General features: G+C 43.0%; 1 protein-coding gene across 2 annotated transcripts in view; it reads right to left on the reverse strand.

Moving 5' to 3' along the window:
• The window catches only part of PRIMA1 (proline rich membrane anchor 1), a 76787-nt gene that overhangs the window by 19255 nt on the left and 38524 nt on the right, over positions 1-19008 (reverse strand). For both annotated transcript variants that reach the window (XM_054028587.1, XM_054028588.1), the window contains exon 4: positions 17405-17534. In XM_054028587.1, the coding sequence (XP_053884562.1) occupies positions 17405-17534 (130 nt within the window). The remainder of the gene's footprint in view (positions 1-17404; positions 17535-19008) is intronic.

A 19008-nucleotide genomic window follows, 5' to 3' on the forward strand; every position in this document is an offset into this window, starting at 1 on the left:
GAAGGAGGCGACATCAGCCCTGCTCCAGGGTATACTGCTGGAACCCATCTCTCTCCTGCAGCTATGCTCACTGGGGTCTTGTAGCCCTTAATAGGGATCACCTGACCCCTTCTAAGCTGGGGCTGATAACTGAACAGGGATGGCTGGCCCCAGACTTCCTGGCCCTTGAAGGGCAGACCACCCTGTTACACATACCCACACAGCCATAGCAGGTTCCTAACTCCCTGATCTCTGCAGGCAAACATAGGTTGTGTGGGTGCGATCAGTAAGTTGTATGCACAACAATAGGTGCACACACACACGCCAACTTGAAGGTACTGACAATTTTGCATTTGCCTCATACGTGTCAGTAATATGGAAACTCCATTACATTATGCATTAGAATGCAAATGCAAAAATGTGGCTAGAAGCCAAAAATGAGAACCCTTCTCATTCTGTTCCTGTAACATTTTCCAGCCCCTTTCCCTCCCGCAGTGCAGATTGAACGACTGCTACTGTTATTTATTATTTAGTAATTATACAGTGCTTTTCATCTTCAAAGTGCTTTACAAACATTTACTAATTAAATCTGAAAAATAAGCATTACACAGACCATTACAACTTATCAGTATTAATTAGTGCTTTGCTCATTTCTTAGATTTATGTGGGTGGGGCACATGAAAATGTAGGTTGTACAAGCTTTGAGAACAGGTTTTTTCTGCTCAGTGAAAGTAGGCACAGTAAAGGCTATTTATAAGTGGGATTAGCACTTTGTTGTTCTTTTCTTTTTCAAAAAAGTGATTTATTTTTATTTTTGAAAGGGTGGAAACTACAGGGACTTGTGGTCACTCTGTACAGAAAATAGTCATTAGTATTTAAGTTCTGGACCTTTGCTCCTCTTTATGGACCAAACGCATCAATCAACTTATTGCCTACGTTTCCCAGGGCCTGGTCCCTTCTCAGTGGGCAATGGAATGCCACGGGAGTTACATATGTGCATCCAGAGGCCTACATCTCTAAGAAATACAGAACTAAATTGTACCTCAAGGATCACAGTTGTGCTGGGAATGGGAACGAAGTACAGTGACCAGATGGCATTGTCTGGAGGCACTATGCCTGCCTATGGTATAATGCTTCCACAATCTCAGTTAGGAATGAGCTAAAGATCAGACCTTGCTGCATCTTAAAAAGTGTAACACTCTGCCTTCCCCAACTGCTGCCATCCCAGTGCTGTCTACAGGGGCAGGCTCCTTCTATAGTCCCATGGCCATAAAGGACTGATGGCAACACTACGACAGTAAAGCCCTTATTCAGGGTTTACTCAGTCCTTCTTCAAGCAAAAATTCCCACTGAAGTCAATAGTTTTCTTCAGGAAGGACTTAGTACAAACCAGTGCCAATCTGCAAGGAACCTAAAAACAAAAACATGGAAGGAGAGAATTTAAGCTTGTTAAATAAGTCAGTGTTTCTGACCAGGAGGAATACTTGGGAGCAAACTCACTCTTATACCAGCTTTATAACAGTGGAACTCCATTGACTTCCATGGAGTTAGAATCATAGAACCATAGGGTTAGAAGGGACCGTAAGGGTCATCTAGCCTAACCCCTTCCAAGATGCAGGATTTGTTGTGTCTAAACCATCCAAGACAGATGGCTATCCAGCCTCCTTTTGAAAACCTCCAGTGAAGGAGCTTCCACAACCTCCCTAGGCAATCTGATATAAATGAGTTACTTCTCATTTACATCAGTATGGGAAGAGAACTGGGCCCATGAATCAGGGCCGGCTCCAGTGTTTTTGCTGCCCCAAGCGGCCCAAAAAAAAAGAGCTGTGCTCGGCTCCGAGAGGGACTGAGGGACCCGCCGCCGAATTGCTGCCAAAGAGCTGGACGTGCTACCCCTTTCCGTTGGCCGCCCCAAGCACCTGCTTGCTATGCTGGTGCCCGGAGCCGGCCCTGCCATGAATCTAGAGTCTGCTCTCACCTAGTCTGGTGTAAATCTGGAGTAACTCCTTTGGAGCCAGTGGTGTACCTGTGGATTTACATCACTGTGACTGAGTGCAAAATGTAGCCTGTAGTGTAGAAAGATTATTGGGAGTTTGAAGGATTAACAGCTGGACAATCTGTGAACTTCTAGGCTACTGACCTGAATCAAGCCCAGGTGGGTATCCAGAGTTTGGGGCTGGCAGTTGTTTGGGGGTCTGTATAAATGAGTTGCCTTTTCAGTGCTTATACGTCTACTTCACACCTTTTCTCTCTACTTAGACCCTTCCTGACAGCCTGAGCAGAAAGGCAGAGGACTGAATAAACATGGAGATTTTGCTTCCATCTCACATACAGAGTTGTTTCTTTCAGATCCGAAATAAAACACTTTGGCAAGGGGTAGTGTGGTGAACCCTGCAGTTCCAGTGCCCTTTATTATTAATTATTATTATTGTTTATTTATTATTTTATTATTACTTATTTGTATAGTGTAGCATCTAGGAGCACCAGTGTGCTAAGCACTTTACTAACACATAACAAAAACAGTCGTGGCTCCAAAGAATTTATAATCTGCTGTGCTGTTTCTGTGATTGGAGAGAGCTTCAGTCTTTAAGGGATTTCAGACTTCATTTTTCAACAGCACTAAACCCACTTAAAATGTTTATAGACAAGCATAGTAGACAATGTGTGTGGAAGAATTTGGCTGCACTCAATCATGATGCTGTTTGGGGAGGGGCACAGGGTTCTTCATGTCACAGCTAATGAACAGCAAGCTGGGCTTAGCTTTCTGTTATTGTTTCCTAAGAAAATGGCCATCCTTCATACCGCTGCCTCAAAAAGCAGACATCAAAGAGAGGAACTCCATTATCCCTATCTGAGCCACTTCACATGATTAGGCAAAGGCCCAGAATGGGAAATGACCTTTTTTCCATTCTTGCCTTTTTTCTGGCTAACACACAGTTGGTTCCAGAGTCTTTACTCCTTTTGTTAGCACTTTACCCCATCACAGGGATTTAGCGTGAAGTGTGGCTGTTGTGTGATATTATAAGGACAGTGAAGCTCCACAAATGCTTTTTGACATGGGTATTTAATACCCTGCTCTTCAGAGCCAGACAAAATGGAGCTGATTCTCCAGTTGCATATACCAATGTAAATCGGGAATAAATATATGTAACGCAATGGAGTGATACTAGTGTAAAACTGATATAAGTGTATGGAGAATCATGGCAAATGTTAGCACACTCAAGCTCCCTCCACCCACAATTCTGCCAATACAGCACGTCTACTCGTCTTGTCCAGGATCGCTCCTGAGGAGAGAACTATCAGCTGCTAGCAATACAGTCACACTGTAAAATAGTTAGGAGTACATACTGTAGAGGGGAAGGAAGATGTGGTAACAAAAATAAGATCATGTGGCTACATAGATAGCTACTGTACAATTTGATGGTTGTTGTGGGTTCCAAATCATCATAATTCCACAACCCATATAATGGCCAGGCAGAATTGCAGCCTTTGTGCTTTGGGGATCACATGGGCTCCTTTTCTCTTGGTGCTCCCAAAGGAACAGTGGGCATGAGGTGACACTCTGGCTTCACACACCTTATGCACTGGCCAGTATAACCGGTCAGCAGCATAGGGGGGAGTATAGTAAGTTGATCCTATAAAGGGCTGTAACAGTAGGCCTGCAGAGGCTGTGTTCCCCTTTGGGTAGTGCGGCTCCTTACCACCCATTCCTAGGGACTGTCCCTAAACAATGCCATTGGGCTGTTTATCAGCACATTTTGGTTTAAACTGGGATATGTGTAAATTAAGAGGATCCTAGTGTCCTTGCAAATATGACTGTATTCCTGCCCTTGTAAAAAGCACAGGACCTCACTGTAGTCAACAGAGCTGCGCGGATGTAAAAGCAGCATCACTGAGAGGAAATTCAGGCCCATGGTATTCTACAGTGTGGTCCTGATTTTCAGACGTTCTAAGCATCCACATCTTCAGTTGAAACCAGTGGGAGCTGCAGTTGCTCAGGCCCTTGAGAAATCAGGCCCCACTGGCTCCATTCCAGATGTTCTGTACCTCTTCAGTGGCAAAAACCCCAGCTATTAAACCGGCTTAAGTGGCTCTCTCAAGATTCCTTTGTTTAAGGGGAATCCCTGGGTGGTGGAGAACCAAAGTCATTATTCTGTGTCATGCTCTTCCCATGTCAAGGAGTATTCCTGGGAGAAAGAAAGTATGTCTAGGGTACCCCAGCATCTCAGTGATCAGATCCAGTGACTGCTGGAGCAGGATCCTGCCTGTAATGAAGAGTAGCTCTGAATCTGCTGTAATCATACCAGGGACTGGACTGAACCCAGGATCAGGGAAAGATCAGGTTAAACGCCATCTTGGCTCTTCCTACAAACTGTGCTGAGTGTATGTCAGGCACTCAGCTGTGCCAGTACTCTCAACCCCAAGTGTTCAAAAATCATCGAGCCCCCAAAATGCCTGAGATTGCCTTAAAATGAGATTATTACAAAAATAACATATTGGGGTCTTATTTGCCTTCCGATTTTGGAGTCTTTAGGGTACACTCATGTCATGATTTCAAGGTTTTATCCACAATCATGAAGGCTACAAACTTACTTTAAAAAAAGAAAGCAAGCCACTATTCCCATGTATTAACATGACTCCAGGAGCTGGGGCTTTAAGAAAAACACAATTACCAATGGTAAACACCATTTACCATCCTCAGGTAAAATTATGAGAGTTGGCAACACTACCTATTATCCTCAAAACATTACTATGATCCTGAGTCTCCACTTAACTACACAGGTGCAAATTGGGAATACAGTGGATACCACTTAATAGCAACCCTGATATTAACAACTTCTGAGTAATAGCAACATTTTGCTGGGACCCAATCCCATTTCATTGTCCTTAATTTTCATGGGATTTTGATACTGGCATCGGCATGTGGCTTATTGAGAACTTTTCTTTAGAAAAAAGGCCTCAGCTGCAGGCAAGTTTGCAGGGCTCCAGCCAGGGAAGGAAGCGCTGGAACATGAACACTTGGCAGAGCTTCCTTCTGTCGCTGCAATTCTGCAAATTTTCTGCGCCTGGGGACCACACAGGAGGTAAGGGTCTGGTTCGCTCATATCACCGCCTAATGGGGGAGCCCCAGCTGGAGTCCCAACTCCACAGGGCTGCAGATGGGATGCCAGGGCTTTCCATGGCAAGCAGGGGTGCTCATGGAGCTGCACGGTACCTCTTCTCACTGCTGCCCTGCCCACAGTCTCCCCTCCCAGCCTGTAGGGAGTGGTGCCAAGCAGCTCTGCAGGCTCCCACTCCCCTACTGCCCCCCTGCCCACCGCCTCCCCTCCCTGGGGAAAGCCCTGGCATCTGGGCTGCGGCCCCACTCCCCACTGCTGCTTGACTGCAGGCAGGTTTGTGAGGCGCAGAGAAGCCATGTCCCAGCATTTCCTTTCCTGGCTGCAGCCCCACAAACTTGCCTTCTGCTTATCGGCAGCTGCTGGATAATGGCAACTTTTTGCTGGCAACTGCGGCATTCATAATAAGTGGAATCTACTGTGATTCCAGTGAAGCCAACATAGTTACACCAGCATAGAACTAGCTTAAGTTGAGCATCACGTCCTAATCTTATAGTATTGGTCCTTCTGCATTTGGGCCAAGTACCATCGAGTCCTGCAGCATTTTTTTATAAGGATGCTGGGTTGACACAGAGTTCTACACATTCCTATATCCTCATCTAATGTACAACTGCACAGTACAGTGAAAAATGTCATATTCTTTAGTGCTCATGGCACAAAGTTAATGAGCCACAGAACTGACCATAATGGTCTATAGATTTCTATTGGCTTCTCAGTCAATATGCTGTAAATTAAAAGTCAACGACTGAACAACATTTTAATGAAAAATCAATTGTGCGATATGTGGGGCATTCCTCTGATGTTACAGAAACCAAGAAAGGCTTTCTGTAATTTTCTGTCATTCTGGGTTATGGGGAAAAAAAGTGACATTTTCCTTTTTATGGCAGCACTCTTTCTTCTCATCCGCATGTTTGTGTAAGTTTGTGTAATCGTAAAGGAGACAAATAGAAGATGGAGCCTACTCCCCCTACCCCCCTTAATAGCTATGCACAAATGAAGTGTTTATACAAATTCCAGACTGACAGTCCTGGAGGACAGAGTCCAGTGCTGATCCACAGAACAGATACTGTGCGGGCAGCAGCAGAGCCAACTTTCCCACACAGGACTGCTGATGTGCTTCAAACTCTACCATCTGTCGGGGTGAAAGGATTTTTCATTTGCTATGCCCATTCAATCCTTAATCTGTCCAATGAAACTGCTAACAAGTGGTAGCAGTGATTTTTGATGAGACAGTCACTTATCTACCAGGACTACCAAACTCATGTCACATAGACCATTAAACAGCCGTCAGATGGCACCAACTTTCAGTTCGTGCAGACTAAGATCCCGTTGTGCCATTGAAGTCAATGAAATGGTCTTATTGAGTCCAGTGGGATTTGGATTAGGCCTTTAGTGCTTGGTTATGCAACACTTACTCTCGCAAGTAATCACATGGAAGTCATTGCACAGTAGAGCCCACAGGCTGGACCTGAACTTGCAACTTTGAGCTAAAAGGTATTTATACCATTACCCAATGCCCTGAGATATCCAATCCCCCTCACACACAGATTTTATGTAAATTAAGGGTTGGATTCTACCACTCTTATTCACAGTGGAATTAATGTGTCTGCACATGAAATATGATAAACTTAGGTTGGGTTAGCAAAGATGTGGGTCCGACGTGTTTTAATAGCCAAATTTCATGGATTGCTGGAAGTAAGGATAATTTTCTTTTTAGACAATACTCAATTTTAATTAAATTTGGTTACATTCAGGTTCATTAAATTTTGGTCAAAATGAAATAACACAACAACAAGTGACCTGGGGAAGAGCTCTGAGTAGCTTGAAAGCTTGTCCCTTCTGCCAGTAGAAGTTGGTCCAATAAAAGATATTACCAAAATTACCTTGTCTTTCTCACATTTCTTCACAGGTAAAAATGACACTGCATGAGGTTTCATGCCGAGAGTAAGACCAGTTGTTCAGAATATTTAGTATGTGATCAGTGGGTCCATCACAAACCTCACTCCCAGGTGGCAAGAGGAGACTAAATCCATAGTGGTGTGCTTAGAAATACAAGCCAAGCAACACATGCATTGGCCTTTGTGCTGTGATTAAAGATAGCAGAGCACTCAGCCAATCCATTTATGATGACCATAAAATTATAGATGAACTTTGTATGGGAAAACTTGAGGTACTCAGGCTATAATATGTTTTCTAGGACTTACTGTTTTTTTGATTTTCTGGCCACTTCGAAATCCTTCCAAATTCCTTTTCCACTTCCTTTTCCTGCCAAATTCATCTCTGAGTCAAAGCACTACTCCTTGAGGAACTGCATTTTCTATGGGCTGATTCCTTTCCACGTTAGAGGGACCTGGCTTTGGGTCCTGGAAATGGGGTTCTGGGTGGCAGTGTATATTGAAGCTGCTTTCATAAAGGGTTTGTCTTTTGCTTACACAATCTCCATCATCACAGTCCTATGTCCCAGTCTTCTAGCTAGATGAGTTAGCTTGAGCTTTTTCCACACCTTGACTAATAATATTCCTGCATTGGCCATATTGTTGATTAATTTTAACCCTCTCATCAACCTACTAAAAGCTATTCTAATAGATGATACATATTTTTTCCATTGCACTTTAGAATACATTCTCCCTCTACCAAGAGAATACGTGCTGCCCCCAGTCTATGTCATTTACTCAGTCCAACCCATAATAAGCAGTGTTTTTCCTGTGAGTACCACTGGTTCATTTAGCTAAATGTAGAAAGGCAGTTCAATGTTCCCTTGATTATTTAGTACATCCTGAAGCCACCCTGTTAGGCCTGGGTACTGCAGCATGCAAGGTATTTAATGTCATATGTTGGATATTAGACCCTCTGGAATACCTAATTTATGAATTTTCTTGTTTGTCATTTTAAATCTGACCAGTCACTTTATTTCAACATAGTGTTTTCCTCTATTAGAATGTGATTTGAAGGTGAATGTGCCAGTTATTTAAGGAAATGCATATGTAAGTATTTACAGTATCTTTCCCCTGTGCTATGGAGCGTATATGTAACTGTTGTAGCTTAGCAAAGTTACAAGAATGAGCAAAACATCTGTTATGTGAAATTGTTAACCAATATGGGCCTGTTTTTTCCTGCTGATTTAGCAAGAGTATTTTTTGTCCGCAAACCCTTCAATATACAATTGAGAACAGAGTTATTCATCCTACCACAAATCCAGCAGACCCAAGAAGTCACTTCCTTGGGCAAAATGGGCTGCTGAAAGGTCATCTCAGAGAGTGAGGATGTTCTGTAGATTTTTAATACAGACTTTTCACACACAGAAAAATAATCTGAAATAATCTTCTAGAAAGTCCAATACCTGAAGCATCCAATGGCACAGAGACTTGGGATGTTCAGGTTGGCTATTCTCTTCATGTCTCAGGAGACAGCTGCTGTCTCTTAACTTTACATAAGAAGTCAGGAGTATTTTTTTTTAATTTTTATATAAATATCTTAGTCCTCTTATAGTAAGACAATGACATAGTAGTGAGTTACAGAAATAGGATTATGTAATGCATCACCCTCCCTCCCTCATCTCATCTGTTTACTTACCAAACAACATTTAATCCTCCTTACCTGTCTATTTCCCCCCTTCCCCCACCTCCCATCTTACTGTTGTACTATGATCTAGGTGCTTACATTGTAAGGGAACGTAGAAATGAGTTTAAGAGACAACAAGATTCTCAGCTGATTTAAATGGGCATAGCTCCACTGAGTTCATTGAAATTACATTGATTTACACCAATTGAGGATGTGGGCCACATAGTCAGGGGCGGCTCTATGTTTTTTGCCGCCCCAGGCATGGCAAGCAGCTGGCTTTTGGTGGTGCTCCTGCGGGCGGTCTGCTGGTCACGCGTCATGCCTGCGGGAGGTCCGCCGAATTGCCGCCGAAGCCGCGGGACCAGCAGACCTCCCGCAGGCACGCCGCCAAAAGCCGCCTGCCTGCCGCCCTCACAGTGACCGGCAGGCCGCCCCGCACGGCTTGCCGCCCCAGGCACACGCTTGCTGTGCTGGTGCCTGGAGCCGCCCCTGCACATAGTACTGCTTAGACAACAAGCTCACATTGAATTATCTTGAGTTCAACCAGCAATTTGAGTAATTCCAGGAGGGTCAGATGTCCATTCTCCCTCTCCCTGCATCCTAAGCTATTTACTGATTTTTCTTGACACATCTGCATTTATTAAACAGGATGCACCTATTCAAGGGAAAGGGAAGGAGTGACAGTACTTTACAGAGACATACTAGAAAAATAACTACAAATGTTTTTGAATTTGAACTGTTCATTTTCTCAGATATGCTGGTACAGCTGTTATAATACATCACTAATAATAACTGGCTGTGTGACTAGCTAGTCACGTAAATGCTCTGTGCCTCAGTTTCCCCATCAGCAAAACGCATAGAATAACATCTACTACATGTATTGTTCTGAGTTCAGACTAGTGTTCTGTACATTTCTTAGAAATTCCTGAATGAAAGATGTTGCAGGTTATGGCTGCTCTTGGTATGTAAGGGCCAGTCCTTAAATTTGGCCAGTTCTTAAATAATTTTAATGTGCCATTGAATAATTTCAGATGATAAATATCTTTCATTAAAAAAATTATCTACCACTCTGTCAGCAACAAAATAAAAAGACAGTAATAGCAACTTAACATTCCTGAGGTGTCCTTTTTGTCTAAAATATGAGGGTGCGGCCATAAAATATATAACCTCATTACAAGCACGACACATCAGTGTGTGAGCTCTCCTGGTGCTCAGTGCATGCCAAGAATACGTGCATATACAAATAGAGTACTGACAGCCAGTCATTAGGTGTTGAACATCACAATTTGCATGCACAAATACAAATTTCTCAGATGCACAACTAGGCTGTGAAAAACGATGTGCAAGAAATCTAATCTGCACTCACAATTTTTGAGGCTGTTTTGCTGCCCCTTTGGAAATCTGTCGCATATATGTCCTTCTAAGCATATAATTTATCTAGCATGTCTTTTTAAGCATATAATTTGTCTGGCACATCTCGCTGGTGTTCTAAGCATTAAAGCTGATTGATACACTTTGCTATTAGAAATGAAAACAGAGGAACTGATTACAATCTTCCTTACATCAAGGAAGATATACTGGTTATACTGGTGTAACTCCACTGATTTTAATGGAAGCCAAAAGGGTGAGACAGCAACATGCAGATTTGGCTCTGGAAATAATTTTTCACATTAAAAACACTAATACACTATTGTATGTTGTGAATTGTAAAGTTAAAGCTGATACTCTCATGAACTTCCAGCATTAAAAATAAAACAAAACCAAGGGATGCAGTTTTGATCCAGATTCAGTAAAAATGTTGTTGAGTTACTGTTGCATTGAGAATGGTCACTCCCCCGCTTCTCCTCACAGAAACATGCAGACACCAGACTGAGTTTGATTGAATCTGGCCCTTTGAAACCACCAAATGAGATTTAAGTCTCAATACAACAGGATTTTTCTTCTTTTTTCTGCTTTAAATTTGATTCTTATGAAAGTGAGGGACTAATACAGTAGACCCAAGCGCTGTGCAAATAAATCTCTGTCCAAGCTTTCCTGCAAATAACTTTTAACTCTTACTGCACCTGAGACCCATCTGATTCCTGTTATTTCATTGTCAGCTTCCTCTTAGCACCAATACTGCTAACCATGTCAAACTGCCTGGTACAGACAAACATGACATAGCAACCATTGATGGTGAAGGCTGTACAACTCACTTCACTTGTGGGCCCAACCAAATGTGAACCCAAGTTTCCAGAAGGTCCTTGCAGTAAGATTACTTGGAACAATGTCCACTGGCACAGCGACACTAGTGGGTCTGCCACTGACTTTTCCCTTATTCACACTTTGAGGGAAATATAAATCTGTATTTTTAATTCATATTGGGCTGCACTGTGGTGACTGATCTCATGCCAAATAGGCTTTTCTTTTAAGGAATCAGAGGTTAAATTGCTGTGGATGTTTTTTATGTAGACTTTTTTTTCCCCTGTAACTGATGGGCTAGCTAGAATTTTTTAATTTTGTGCTAATTGCACAAAACAAGGAATGTATGGTGATGGTGTAACCCACACACCTCCTGGGTGTGGTGTTCTGTCCCATCTACTAGTACCCAGACCACTTAGAAAGCGAGAGAATTAAATGAGTCTGTTCTACAGCCTTAGCTAAAAGGTTCAATCCTGCCGGCCGACAACTGGGGTCTGTTGGCGTTACAATGGCAAGACTTATTAGTGTATAATAGTAATAGTGGTCCATGGGCTTGGCTACACTTGCAAGTTAGAGTGCATTAAATCAGTCCCAGGTGTCCTAATTCCTGAGGTGTCCACACTGGCAAGGCAGGTAGAGCACCTGGACTCTGCAGCTGGAGAGCTGATAATCCACCTCCACGAGACGCATAAAGCTTGCTGTGCGCCTGGTGAAACACCTGGGTGTCAGTGTGGACAACATGTTGCATTACTGCACTGTGATTGGCTTCCGGAAACGTCCCATAATCCCCTGACGTCAAGTGGCCACTCTGGTCATTGTTTTGAACTTGGTTGCAGGCATGCGGATATGCCCTTTCAAAGCTCTGTTTCTGACAGCTGGCATGCTTATCTACTCTAGGGCAAAGCAAACCATTATTGTGGAATGCTGCTGCTGTGAGTGTATGTGAGAGAGAGAGAGAGAGGCGGTGGGGGGGGGGAGGGAGAGGGTCTGTTGCTCTCTGAATTTACAAGACAGCATGCTGACACACTCTCTGCCCCCCCAAAACACACTCTCCCTCCCCCCACATACACACAACACACTCCCTGTCACACTCCACCCTCCTCCCCCATTTGAAAAGCACGCTGCAGCCATTTGCACACTGGGATAGCTACCACAATGCACTTCTCTCTGTGGATTGCAAGAGTTGCTAATGTGGCCATGCCAGTGCACTTGCAGCTGACAGTGTAAACACACGGCAGTGCTTTCCCAACTGCGGTCTCCGAAGGCTGGTTTAACTCCCAGCGCTCTACATCTGCAAGTGTAGCCAAGCCCCATATTTATATTGCCGTAATGCCTAGACGCCCCAGTCAGGACCAAGATTCTACTCTTCCTGGTGTTTTACAAACATGACCCCTCTGCCAAAGAGCTAACAATCTAGGAACGCTAGAGTGCCATAAGCATGTGCAAGATTTTAAAGAACATATGAAATTATAATAATACTTGACACATGTACCCTTCAAATACTTTAATAAGCATCAGGTAATGCATCCCCATGACACCCCCGGGAAGTAGGTAAATTTTCTTATGCCTGTTCTACAGATGAGGAAACTGAGATGTTAAGGACCAGATTGTTCCGAATCCCAGCCCAGGTGCACAAGGAGAAACAGTAAAAGGAGCCTCTGCTTTTCCTAACTTGACTGTAGAGGGATCAGCTACACTGTGACAGGGAACAAAGGCCGTGCTCTCTCTTAGTACCAGTACAGGCTCTAGCTGCCCGAAATGGCATGAGGAGTGAGGGCCATAACCATGGTTTCCTCTGTACCAGCCAGGCATGGAGTGGAAAGTGCTCATGTAGCGGTCACACTGACATGCACTGCTTAGAAACTCATAGGGTAACTTCTCCACTCCACAGCTACTCCCATTCAACTCAGAGAGCCTAGGGCATCAATAGCCTCTTGTCGCTCATCCAAGCCTACAGAGAAAGTCAGTGTCAGAGCAAGGATTGGAACTGGAGTGGTTCTGATTTCTGTGCCTCTGTCTGAAGAGAGGGGATTCATGCCCCAGTGAATTCACAATCTAATTTAGCCACAGAAATATAGGATATATTGGTCAAATGAGAAAGGAAGCAGACTGCGCCAGTGTTGGAAGTCTTCATGAAGACAGGTGTGTATGGGAATGAGATTGGTTGGTGCACAAGAAGTGCGCTTCAGTTCCAGGTATAGGGTGAGACTGCAGCGGGTCATACTGAAAGGTGAACTGTCAGGTTGGAGGGAGGTCACCAGTGGAGTTCCTCAAGGTTCGGTTTTGGGTCCCATTTTATTTAATCTATTTATTACTGACCTCGGAACCAAATGTAGGAGTGGGCTGATAAAGTTTGCGGATGACACAAAATTGGGAGGTATTGCCAATTCGGAGAAGGATCGGGATATTCTGCAGGGAGACTTGGATGACCTTGTAAACTGGAGTAATAGAAATAGGATGAAATTTAATAGTGAAAAGTGTAAGGTGATGCATTTAGGGATGACTAACAAGAATTTTAGCTATAAGCTGGGGACACATCGGTTGGAAGTAACGGAGGAGGAGAAAGACCTCGGAGTCCTGGTTGACCACAGGTGACTATGAGTCGGCAATGTGATGTGGCCGTGAAAAAAGCCAATGCGGTCTTGGGATGCATTAGGCGAGGTATATCTAGTAGGGATAAGGACGTGCTGCTTCCGTATTACAAGGCACTGGTGAGACCTCATTTGGAGTACTGTGTGCAGTTCTGGTCTCCAATGTTTAAAAGGGATGAACTCAAACTGGAACGGGTACAGAGAAGGGCCACTAGGATGATCAGAGGAATGGAAAACCTGTTGTATGAAAGGAGCCTCGAGGAGCTCTGTTTGTTTACCCTAACCAAAAGAAGGCTGAGGGGGGGGCGGGGGGGGGGATATGATTGCTCTCTTTAAATATATCAGAGGGATAAATACCAGGGAGGGAGAGGAATTATTTCAGCTCAGTACTAATGTGGACATGAGAACGAATGGATATAAACTGGCTGTGGGGAAGTTTAGGCTTGAAATTAGACGAAGGTTTCTAACCATCAGAGGGGTGAAATTTTGGAACAGCCATCCGAGGGAAACGGTGGGGGCGAAAGACCTCTCTGGCTTTAAGATTAAGCTTGATAAGTTTATGGAGGGAATGGTTTGATGGGATAACGTGATTTTAGTCAATTAATCAACAGCGTGCCATCGCTGGTAAATAGTATCAATGGTCAATGAGGGTCTGGCTGGAGAATCTTGCCTGCATGCTCGGGGTTCTACTGATTGCCATATTTGGGGTCGGGAAGGAATTTTCCTCAAGGGTAGATTGGCAGAGGCCCTGGAGGTTTTTCGCCTTCCTCCGCAGCATGGGGCGGGGGTCGCTAGCTGGAGGATTCTCTGTGACTTGAAGTCTTTAAATCACAGGATTTGGGGACTTCAACAGCTGAGTCAAGGGAAAGGGGGTGGGTCAGCTTTTGTGGCCTGCATCATGCGGGAGGTCAGACTAGATGATCATACTGGTCCCTTCTGACCTTAAAGTCTATGAGTCTATGAGTCTATGTTAAAGAAGGTGCCAAGTGAAGAGTAACAGAAGATGAATAATGATATAGAGGGAGGAGGGAGGTTTGGAGGGACTAGCAGCTTTTGAAAGGCAAGTAGCATGCTTTTCATAACACAAAGACCAAGACAAAGCACATTTACAAAGTGTCACTACGGACTGAAAAGACACTGCTAGGAACAGAGAACATATTAGAATGGAACCTGCCTCAGAGAGCCACCTAGGGTCATTCCCTTAAATTCCTTTTGCATACCCCAAAATATTGTGTTTCTCCTATCTTTCTCTGGACAGATGAGAGTAATGGAAACAGGAACAGGAAATACGGTTGGGGATTTCTCAGACTTTCCAAGAAACAAGCTGTTTAATCATAACAGATGATTCTCCATGTTGAAAGTAATATCTGTTACTGGACCAACTTCTGTTGGTGGAAGGGACAAGGTTTCAAGCTCCACAGAGCTCTTCAGGTCATATTTTGTCTTATTTCCTAGGGCTTACCAATAAATCTTCCTCAAAAAGGATCAAGGCAACAACTCTTTGGGAATATTGCCAACAGCTCTAGGGCATCCATTCAACATAACTTTACTGAAAGGATTCATTGCGGAGGACAAATGCTGTAGTTACTCTGAAAAATACCCAATTTCAGTTAATGAGATTCTCTTTTATAGATATTCATCCCCACTTTGAGCAGTTCTCAGCTTAGTGTTTGTCAATAATGTAATCATCAATATAAGACTCAGCAGCTAAACTAGCATTTGGCTCAGAGAAGTGAAAACGCCTGTCAGTTCTTCCTGCTTACATTGTCTTTAACTGGTAGCTATATTGTTCTTCCCTGCAACAAGATGCCCCATAGCCTTCTGGAGGCACGCAGCAGCTCTGAACTCAGGCTTGGTCTACACTTATGTCAGTATAACTGTTGCTCAGGCCTCCGGGGCATGGAAAATCCACATCCCTGAGTGAGGCAGTTATACTGACCTAACCCAGTGTAGATAGTGTTATGTTGATGGGAGGGCTTCTCCCATTGACATAGCTACCGCCTCCCATTGACATAGCTACCGCCTCTCGGGGAGGTGGAGTACCTACACTGATGGAGAAGCTCTCCAGTTGACGTAGGTAGCACCTTCACTAAGCACTACAGAGGTGTGGCTGCACCAGAACAGCACTCTAAGTGTAGACAAGCCCTCAGTTCCGTGAACATCTTTTCTACACCCTCCCAGACAGCAGAAGATAATTGCTCTGAAGAGAGATCCCTTGCTTGGTGAATGTAGAGCTGGGGAGTTGCTTCTGCCTTGAGTGTACTTTACAACCGCAGAGTTTCTGCCAGTAACCATTAACAGAATATTTAGCATTATCTAGCCCAATGCAATGGGTGTTTGTGTGACATGGACACCTATCCACTAGAACTGGACTGAGACCACCAATGCATTTCTCATGAAGCCACTGAACAGTCATTAGAGACTAATAGCTTTCAGTCTATTGAGGTTGCGTTCGAACGATGCAAAACTTTTTACCAATTATCAATTCCATTAGCCATCCAGTCCTCTGCAAATTCTCATTTTAAAACAGTTCAGCTATTTAAGCTGGAAGTTTTAAAAGTCCTTGAAATTGATAAAAATACAGGTTTTGGCTAAACTATAAAAAGAAAAGTTGATTTCTGTATACTCACTAATAAAGTAAGTTAGCTACAGAACATTTCATTCTGCCCTCTGAATCCTCCCTTTGGCTGCAAGTGGTTACATTATTCTTCATTTCTTGTCCTGATCTGCTGGATAGGTTTTGTGGATGCTCTTAAAACATGTACAATGTTCCAACATTGAGATGTCTGTACCTGGGCTGATTTTCCATCTGTTTTTGATGGAACATTGGGTTTCTGACTAAATGAAATATCTCACAAAAGCATCTTTTTCTGCAGAAAACTTCTACTTTTGTCAAAAACTATAAAAACTTTTTTTCAGTTTTCAGCCAAAAAACAAAAAATTCCCATTCAGAAATGCTGCTGTAATGCTTCATGCTCCCATTCTTCTCTAAGGGCTGGGTCTCCCAGCCAGATCATATGTCCATGGCCAGTGACTACACTGAGGAACTGTGATAGCTCAGTAAGAGGGAAGACTGTGGTTTACCATGAGAAACATAATCCAGCCTGGGAGTCTAGCCATTAGAGAAAAGCAGGAGCAGGAGGCACCATGAAGCCATTTCTGAATCTAAATTTTTGGTTTTAAACCAGAAGGTTTTGGCCAAAATTTTTCAACTTTTGATTTTTTCACCAAAAACTCCACATTTTCCTTGGAAAATGAGACAAAAGTGATTTTTTTCAGGTGGGCGGGGGTGTGTTTTTTTTGTTTTCCAACTAGATCTAGTCTGTACCAGTGGCAGCTGGCATGGTAGAGACAGGTTGTACTAGTAGCAACTGAAGTGATCGCTACACACAGTGTGTACATGGAATTAAATTAGGACACCCAGTTCTGCATTTGGGTCTCAAGGTGACAATTTGGAACCCTGAATTAGGGATAGTTTAAGAGCCCCAAATGAAGTATCTTAGGGTTTGGGTTGCAGGGTACTGTATCTGTCTAAGCGATTGTTATTATTATTAGTGGTGGACAGTAACCTCAAATCTGAACACCTTTGAATTCTGGGGAAAATCTGAACAGGACTTGGATCCAGATCTGAACATGACAGCTGGCTCCTACTTCTATGCTGGGCCAGACCAAAACCTAGATACATATCCCAACACCCAAACTATGGAGGAAGTTCCCATTCAAATCTGAACTTCACAGATTTTCATCTTTCTCAGGACTGAATATTTGTGCTTTGAACTTCGTCGTTTACACAGGAAAAGAGTCAGGTCATAAAAACTGGCTTTATAATGAAAACACAGACAGGCTATTAACTGCAGTGATGTTACAGGATGCATTAGGGAAAGAAAACCAGGATGCAAGATGGCAGCCAAATATCTCAAAGCACTTTGAGGAGTTGATCTGCCCTAGGCACAATCAGGGTGCCCCCAGTCTTACCTTTTTATGGCTTTGTAGCAAATGATGACAACTACAAAGAGGAACACTAGTGTGGCGCAGCATACCGCAATGATTATAACCAGGCCTGGCCACCAGGTCTCTTCAGTGGGGCAAAAGGTAGACTTGGGAGCTGTAAAAGATAATGTGAAAAACATACATGAGTTCCCTCGGATAAGTAGTTTATAATCAGATAGGCTTCATTCAGCCTGAATATAGAACTGCACCAGGGCCGGAGACATGTACAAAGAGGTTATTTCACATCTGGGACCAGTTTTCTGAGCAGTAAACTCTACTTGCGGTGTACTGGATGGATATTGCTTGAGAACCACGTGGTGCAGCAAGTCATCAAGTGCTGGCCACAGTTCTTTGTGATGCTCCATCATCTACCACATTGCCTTCAGATACAAAGGGAAAGGTACAGCTCTGCTGCCAGAGAGCAATGTCTTTTCTCTTGGTGATTGCCCATCTATGGCAGGATCAGTTTTAGTTTTATAGAGAAACATCATGCTGATAAGTTCAGGCTTTTAAACAAAATTAGGAAAGGTTTATCTGGGAGAAGTAGCAGTACCTACAATCAGGGATGGAGCTGCTATCATATCAACCTTGGATGGAAGATGGTGAATTAGTTTAAAAGAACGCAGGAATTCTATTACAGTTACTAATAGCTTTTAGAGGGCTTTACTCAAAAAACATTTTTCTACTGTATTGTCACTTTTTTAATGCATTTAATTAATATCCATTAATTTATGCAGTGCTTATGAAAATATAAATTAAAAGAAGAAAAGTGTATTTATTTCTAAGGGCTAGATTGTGCCCGTAGGCAATGCCCACAGCAAGAGTAAACTGCACCAGGAGTAATCATGGGAGATATTTCACTCAGAGATAAACCTCTGCAGCACATTTGTTTCCCTTGTGGCTTGAGAGGATAGCAACACACTGAAGGTCTATAGGTAGGCTTGGCAGAATTTGATTTTTTTAACAATTAATTGTGACAGACATCAATGTTTATTTTTAAGCATTTTTTTCTTTTTTATCAATGTAAATTTTCACAATGGCACAAAATTGTGGGTTTTAATCATTGTTTCTGATTTTTATCAATTTCAGTTGTTTACGGTTGTGGGAAATTATGGGCATGTTAGACAAGAACTGTTTAATTATAGTAGACGTTGAGATTCAAAAGTCAAAGCATCGTGGTCATTAAAACACAAATTGTCAACATCACATGTCAAAATATCCAAGTAAATATCCTTAAAACAAACTCTAAATTCCCAAATAGCCTTTTTCTTATTTTTCTGATCTGAAAATTTCGACTATTATTGATGGAAACATTTTTCCGACAGTTGGTAATATGGTGAAATCTGTGTTTACCGACATCTACTAATAAAAGTGAAATCCTTCAAACTATCTACAGGGCAGCAAATGATGAAATCAGGATTGGACATTTTTCTAAAAGATCTGCTCTAGAAATTATTTTGGGGAAGTTCTATGGCCTGTCCTATACAGGAGGTCAGACAAGATGATCACGGTTGTCCTTTCTGGCTTTGGAAGCTACGTATCTATGACATCCCCTGTGCCAACACAGCTGGGACTAGGAAGAGACCATT

Source organism: Malaclemys terrapin, chromosome 4 (genome assembly GCF_027887155.1).
Source record: "Malaclemys terrapin pileata isolate rMalTer1 chromosome 4, rMalTer1.hap1, whole genome shotgun sequence".
Lineage (NCBI taxonomy): Eukaryota > Metazoa > Chordata > Testudines > Emydidae > Malaclemys > Malaclemys terrapin.